Source organism: Aethalodelphis obliquidens, unplaced genomic scaffold, assembly GCF_003676395.1.
Source record: "Aethalodelphis obliquidens isolate GAN/ISIS:26980383/991018 unplaced genomic scaffold, ASM367639v1 scaffold90, whole genome shotgun sequence".
Classification (NCBI taxonomy): Eukaryota; Metazoa; Chordata; class Mammalia; order Artiodactyla; family Delphinidae; genus Aethalodelphis; species Aethalodelphis obliquidens.
This window is the reverse complement of record NW_020838034.1, coordinates 2,790,195-2,797,252: the sequence shown is the minus strand read 5'-3', so window position 1 is coordinate 2,797,252 and position 7,058 is coordinate 2,790,195. Positions and strand designations below refer to the sequence as shown.

The 7,058-nt window shown below is 54.6% G+C and overlaps 1 protein-coding gene across 3 annotated transcripts; it reads right to left on the bottom strand.

Annotated features, from left to right (window-relative positions):
• Nucleotides 1–1,238: 1,238 nt before the first annotated feature.
• On the bottom strand, nt 1,239–6,709 carry HAPLN2 (hyaluronan and proteoglycan link protein 2). Of its 3 annotated transcripts, XM_027095279.1 has the most exons (8): nt 6,463–6,610; nt 6,240–6,284; nt 5,843–5,901; nt 3,463–3,574; nt 2,904–3,257; nt 2,592–2,708; nt 2,267–2,449; nt 1,243–1,860 (listed from the first exon to the last, which is right to left on the bottom strand). In XM_027095279.1, the coding sequence occupies exons 4-8, from the start codon at nt 3,548–3,550 to the stop codon at nt 1,580–1,582; spliced, it is 1,023 nt and encodes a 340-aa protein (XP_026951080.1). In that variant the 5' UTR covers nt 3,551–3,574; nt 5,843–5,901; nt 6,240–6,284; nt 6,463–6,610; the 3' UTR covers nt 1,243–1,579. The 3 variants fall into 3 exon arrangements, with proteins under 3 accessions (XP_026951079.1, XP_026951081.1, XP_026951080.1); XM_027095278.1 differs by lacking the exon at nt 6,240–6,284 and having other exon boundaries at nt 1,239–1,860; nt 5,843–5,985; nt 6,463–6,709; XM_027095280.1 differs by lacking the exon at nt 6,240–6,284 and having other exon boundaries at nt 1,239–1,860; nt 5,843–5,904; nt 6,463–6,554.
• Between the last annotated feature and the right edge of the window lie 349 nt (nt 6,710–7,058).

The following is a 7,058-nucleotide window of genomic DNA, read 5'->3' as shown; positions in this document are numbered from 1 at the left end:
ATCCTGACTAATCAGTGCCATACAACAACGGATACTACAGGCTACCTAGTAAGAACCTGAATAGGAATGATTATTTTTGTTCTGTTACTCTCATTATTACTCATTAATTATTATAGGTACCACTTACTGAGTGCCTCTTATGTGTACCAGGCATGTACTATGCAGTCGATGCATTGTCTCAATTACTGTTCACAGCAAACTTGGGAGGCAGATCTTATTATCCCATGACCAAGATGAAAAAACCAAAGCTTAAGAACTGGAACAAATATTTCATTTGCTATATGAGGATTATTGAAGATGATGTTCATTCAGTCGTCCTCTGTCCCTTATATAAAGTCCCATGGGATGAATTCATTTGACAATGATTGCAAGAATCCTCTTGGAAGGCAATTTTACAACATGTATGAAGTGTCATTAGGAAGTTCATACCCTTTGCTCCAGTCATGACTATTCTCTAGCCCAGGCTTTCTGTGGTGTAGTTAGATTGCTTGAACAGTAATAAACAAACAAACATACAAATAAAATGTATAGAATATAATATATATTAAGGAAAATGAATTAATGACATTGGAGTTTGTCTCTTGAGTTACTGGTATGTTTCTTTTAGCCAGTTGTTAAGAATGCCCCTGGTCCAGTTGCCACTTTTGCCCTGGCAGTCGTGATGGTGGTGAACGCTAAACCCAATGCACATAACCACCCTGCAGTATCAGCCCTGCGAGAACCTTATTGTGTCCGTTAACCTCCTCCTCCTTCTGAGGGCTTAATTTCCCATCAGCTGTTAACAGCGGAATGACTTTCCTTCCTTTAATAGCAATCATGTAAACCCTTCTGGGAGACTGGCAGGATACAAACACATTTTGAAATATGTTCAGGTCCACCTTATATTTGTTCTGTGGTGCCCAGGGGCTAGGCCTCGGGGGTTGGAGCGCTCCTGGCAGATTTGAACTAGAGTAATCTTAAGTGGGTGTGTGGCGCCCCCTCGTGGTGCCTGGTACAACACCACCCTGGATTCACTTGCTCCTATCCGTGACCAGGCCGTCCACGGTGAATCCAACCCTCTTCCGGACTTTTGGTGCCCTCTCCTCGCAATCCCTACTCTCTTGCAGGTTCACCCCTCAGGGGCAGTAGCCTCTGCTCTTACTCTGTCTTCCTAGGCGCGCTGTCAGCACGCTGGGTCCAAGGCCATCCCCCTCATCCCCCCACGCCTCGCCGCGGCGCTTACAGCTTCACCCAACACAAAAAGTCCTCGAGTTATTTTATTGCTGTATATAGAAGTCAGTTAATGCCCCCTCGACTCCCCTTCCGTCACCTAGCAGTGGCTGCCTCGTCTGCCGGGGCGCGCGAATCGCCGCGGGTCCGAGGGTCGTAGCCGCGCACCGCCACCGGGTGCGCCACCACTTCCCCTCCCCGACGCCGGGCCAGTCGGGATCCTCGGCCTGCAGCCCTCGGCCGAGAAGGCGGGTCAGGAGGGACTGCTCCTCGTCTGATGGAAGGGGAGGCTCGCGGGAAAGGGGCGGCGAGAGACCCCTGACACGACTCCCAGGCTTTGTCGCGCGCGCTGGAGGGGCGCTGTGGGCCCCTATTCGGAGTAGCAGTAGGTCCCGTAGGCTGCCTGCTGGGGTCTGGGGAAGCCGAAGCTGCGCACTCCGGGATCCGGGAGGCCCCCGCAGCGCGGCCGAGGCGTGGTGATGGGGAAGCGCACGCTGCCATCCGCCAGCCAGCCGCCGTCGCATTGGTCCAGCCCGGAGAACTTCCAGGCTGCATAGAGGTGCCCGACCTTGGCCACCACGGCCCCGCGCCGCCGGCACGCCGCGTGGGCTTCAGACAGCGTCAGCCGCCCCGGCACGAAGAACACTTGGCCTGGGGACCGAAGCGGGTCACCGACTGATCCAGAGAAGGGCCAGCCGGGGCGCAGCGGGATTCAGACTCCCAGGGAGCAGAGTCGGGGGGGCATGTGTGGTCGGGTGGGTCCGAGCTTGGGTAGGAGGAGTGGGAGTAACGAGACGGGGGGTGCGGGTGAGGTTGCGGGAGACAGGCTGGAGCCTGAGTGGGCGGAGTGACGGAGGGGCGAGGCCTTCAAGAGACCACGGAGCTGGCCCGGGATCTCAAGCCACTTGCCTTCTACCTTCCCGGCCCCATCCTTCAGGTCCGGGTCCTGGCCCCGCTCGCCCCGCCCCGCCTCATTCACAGGCTGAATCCTCCTCCTTCGCAGCCGGTCAGGCCACGCCCCCTCCGGTGCTGAGGCTGGCTAGCCCCGCCCCCTTACCTGACAGCTCAGAGGTAAAGCAGAAGGCGTCGTAGCGGTCGCGCTTCCGGTCGCGGGGCCCGTAGCTGCGGATCCCGGGCCGACCTGGGCCACCGCACGGAGCGCGCGCCGTGAGCACAGGGTAGCGCACGGAACCCTCGAGCAGCCAGCCCGCGTTACACCAGTCCAGACCCTCGGTCCACGCTGGGGGGAGATGGCGGGGGGTGGGGGTTGTGTAGGGCGATTAGAGGCGTCACAGGCGGGAGCAGACCCGGAGTTCGCCTCCACTGGGGCCCACGTGACAGCCCGGAGGGCGCCTGGGCTGTGCCGGGGTTCGGCCGCTCACCCTGGTACAGCTGAGCGTAGGTGGCCAGGCGTCCGTCTTGCTCCTCGCACGCCTGCTTCGCCTCGTAGTAATTGAACTGGTACCTGCCCCGGCTGGGCTGGTACGGAAACACCACACCTGGGGAGTGGCAGACAGCCTGGGGAGGGCAGGCAGAAGGAGAGGGGGAAGGAAGGGCGGTGCAGCCTAGGAAAAAGGGCTAGGGGGACCCCGGGAGCAGGCGGGGGAGAGGCTGGGGAGGACCCCTGGGAGGCCTGAGATGAGACAGCCGAGCCACCCCTGGAGAGGAGCGGGGCAGTAACCGAAGGGCCTCACCCTCCAGGCGAAGGGTCAGCGCCACACTCTCGTCCTCAATGCCATTGATGAGCTCACAGCGGTACCGGCCCTCGTCCTCCAGGCGCACGCCCGCGATGACCAGGGAGGCGTCTAGCCGATGCCCCCTTCGCATCCTGGCACGCCCCCCCAGGGGCCCGTAGCCCCGGGCGTGCAGTCCGTTGGTGATGAGGATGGGCGTTTCCTGGAGTTCCCCCGGCTCCACTTTGCTCCAGCGCACCTTGTAGCTGGGAGGCGGGGCGCCCAGGACGCAGGGCAGCGTGGTCGTGGCCCCACGACGAGAGTGAATGACCTCGTGGATGGGGGGCAGGAGGTAGTGGGGGCCAGGGTGGGGCGCTGAGCAGAGGGGGCCACAGTGGCAGGAACCCCCGACCCTCAATGCCCCAAGTGCCTACCCAGATCCCCTTACCCCAGGCTCCCCCAACCCTCTGCTCCATTGCTCACTCAGCAATGACTCTCAGCCCCAGAGTATCTCCAACAGCTGCCCTTTCCACTTTCCCCACCACTGTTCCCCAGATTCTGGGCAGAGCTAAGGTCTTACCTGAGTCCCCCAGGGCTCTGTGGAAGGTGGTGAAGGCCCAAGGGAGAAGGAAGTGGCAGAGAGTGGGGAGACTGATCCTGCCTTGCATGATGGGGAGTCAGCCCAGCACAGTCTGCAGGGCACAAAGGGTGGGCATTCCTTAGGACTAAGGGAATGGGGTGGAGGGAACAAGGTAGATCTCCCATCAGGGATTCCTGAGAGGGAACTGTCCAGCTGGAAGCCATGAGGGCAGAAAAAGGGGCTGAAGTTGTTAGCAAAAGGAAGGTAATGGGGGAGGGGCAGTAACTAGCTCCACTCCCTGCCAGGCCTCCTGAGCCCATCCCGCCTCCTCTCTCACATCCCTTCAGTCAGCAGGTCCTAACTGAGCACCTCCTCTACCTATCCATTCTCAGCACCAGTTGTACTTCCCAAGTCTCGCCTTCTGGATGGCCAGCTGTGGTCTCTGTCCTCTCCCAATACCCATTCTTCATCTGAAGCCAGAGTAAATGTGGTCTTGTCACTCTCCTGCTTTAAACAGTGACTCCCCATTGCCGTGAGGATCAAATCCAGTGTCCGAACCCAACTTCCAAGGCTCTCTGTGATCCAGCTTCTCCCAGCACCTCCAGCATTGCCCCCCCCCCCACCCTACCCCTCACTACCTGTGCCCTCTGCGCTGTGCTCCAGACATGTTCTGGCTCCAACACAGTCCAAGTTCACCCTCACCTTCTTCTTACAGGCAATCAGTTTGGGCCTCACCTCCTCTGGGAAACCTTTCCCCTCCCCTCCACTTCATCACGCTGTAGTGCACTGTGATCTACTCCTCTGGTTCCCCTACTGCCTTGGACTGGGGACTTGTTTTCTTAGAAGTAGTTCTATTAACAGCGAAATTAGCAGTGTGGATCTGAAAGTAATACATATGCATATGTAGACTATGTCAGTGAGCTTTCCAGTAATTATCAAGTATAAAATTATAAGGCTATTAAAAATGATTTCAGGGCTTCCCTGGTGGCGCAGTGGTTGAGAGTCCGCCTGCCGATGCAGGGGACACAGGTTCGTGCCCCCGTCCGGGAAGATCCCACATGACGCGGAGCGGCTGGGCCCGTGAGCCATGGCCGCTGAGCCTGCGCGTCCGGAGCCTGTGCTCCATAACGGGAGAGGCCACAACAGTGAGAGGCCCGCGTACCGCAAAAAAAAAAAAGAAAAGAAAAGAAAAGAAAAGATTTCAAACACAATTGTCTATTTCAGTAGTTGATTTTCCCCCCTTCTTTATTCTATTCTTTATTCTTTATCACCTTGGCCATTTTTTAAAAAAATTAGACTAAAGACCCCTTAACCTAGTTTTATTCCTTTCTGAGATCTGATTCCTCCACTTCCTAATCGCATGACTTTGAACAAGTTGCTTAACCTCTCTCTGCCTCAATGTCCTCATCAGTAAAATGTGGTGAATAGTAGCACACCTACCTCACTGAGCAGTTGTGGGGATTAGAAGAATGTATGTAAAATGCTTAAATAGGTCCTGATATCTAGTAAGGGCTATGTATATGTTAGCTGTTATCTGCAGCTCCCGGCATAGTTTCTGGCACACAGTAGGTGCTAAACAAATATGTGTGTTAATGAATGAGCTCACATTAAGGACTTCTGGGAAGGAGAGCAGGGACACGGCAAGAGGAAGGCAAGACTGAGGAGGAGTCGGAAAGCTAAGGAGCTGGACTCCGTCTTCTTGCAGATGAAGGCCAGAGCTGAGCATGCAGAAGAGACAGGGTTTAGGTGCAGAAAGGACTTCCCAATGGTTAAAAAGGAAAGCATCTGGGACAGGGACCTGAGCGAGAGAACACGTCTCCTGTACAGGAGAACCTGGTAAGCGCAGTGAGAGTGGGAACTGAGACCGATTGAGGGACCCATAGTAATGACAGCCTGCACCAACATGTTTAAAGTTTAACGTGCCTGAAACTGCTCTAGGCACTTCACATGTACACTTTTATATCTACTCCCCTTAGCAATCCCGTGAGGTAGGAACTACTATGGATCCCACTTTTATATGCTCAGAGGTGCTCACATGTCAGGATACTTGAGTGAGGTCACACAGCTAGTAAGAGGAGGGCTTTGCTGGGACTTGAATCCAGACCTGACGTGAGGTTCGAGCTCTTAGTCACTGATCTGTCTTTCTGTTTCTCAAAGCAGGCACACGCTTATCTTCTTCATACCCTTTACAGAGAAAGAGCGCGGCTAACAGCTCCAGTGCCTCCCCCCACCTTTTTTTTTCCACTTATAAAGTCTTATTTAAGTTAAATATTCATAACTTTGGTGAGACACTTTTAGGTATAGAATAAAATTATTTCACTGATAATTATTTTATGAACATTCTGATCAACAGTACTGTGTAAGATATTTTGACACTGACCTGTTAGAAGTGGGCCTCTTCACAGAGATGGAGGGAGCAGTGACTAGCAGCTTTTTGTCCTGCTGGAGGAAGAGGTTCCAGGTGAAGGAGTTGCCTGGGCCCCTGGGAGGTCCAAGCATCTAAGAGCCCCAGGACTTGGACCCCTGATCATCGTACTCTCTCCTTTCACACCTTTGAGGAAAGGCTTCTGCCCTGAGTTCAAAGAAATCAAGGTACCAAAAACTCCCCCACTCATCACTCCACTAAGCCAGGCTAAGTGACTAGGGTCCAGCTCTGTGGCCGGGCACTGTGTCTGTGGCACTCACTGTCCTGGGCCCAGGGGAAGACACGGCTTAGGAAGAGGCATGGGAACCCATGAAGAGGGATGGAGTAAAGGAGACAACCCAGGAATAATTACCTGGAATATTGTGGAGAATGGGGTGCCTCGTTTCTTCTAGATGCTCTTAGACCAGAGAAAGGATGGATTAATGGGTGGGTATAAGGATGTTGGACCGATGGGCATGGAGTGAACTACAAATGAGGCTCAAAGATCCGTAAGTGTCAAGTTCCAGCTGCCTCCGCTTTTCCATACGGGCCTACTCTGCGTAGCACCACTCCACCTCCCCCAACAAAGCCCTCACCTCTGCCCTCCGGTGCCTGGGTGCGCATTGCCTATGGGAAGAGGCTCTCAAGGTGGGAATCAGACTTCCAGGACCTCCAGTTGCTTCAAAAACCCTGACCCCTTCTGTCCACCTCCCCTGTCTGTCATCTGTCTGTCCTTTCCTTCTCTGTCTCCACCCCATCGGAAGCACAATTTCCCATTGTCTCCTTCTTTTCCCCTATTGTTGAATAACAGGGGCCCTTTCTTTATCCTGTGGGTAATGGCAACGAAATGTCAACAGCTGGGGATGTGGGATGCAGGACCGGCTGGCACATGCCACCGGAAAAAGGGCCTGGGTGGAGGCGGGCTCAGAACAGGAACTGACATCCCCAAGGAGGAGAAAATGGGGAGAGGGAGAGAGAAGTTTTGTGAGAAGGTTGAAATGAGGTCTCCCTCAATACTCAAGTTTCACGGCTCTAAAGAGATTTTGTGTAAGGCCGGGGAAATGGCTGAACTCCATGGAGAGCAGAGTGAGAAGTCAGCATTGCACGGGGAGAGATGGAAATTAGATAGCACAGAGGATTTTGCTGTCTCTGGGAAGGACATGGGAATTTCTGAGGATGGAAAGATTTTGGA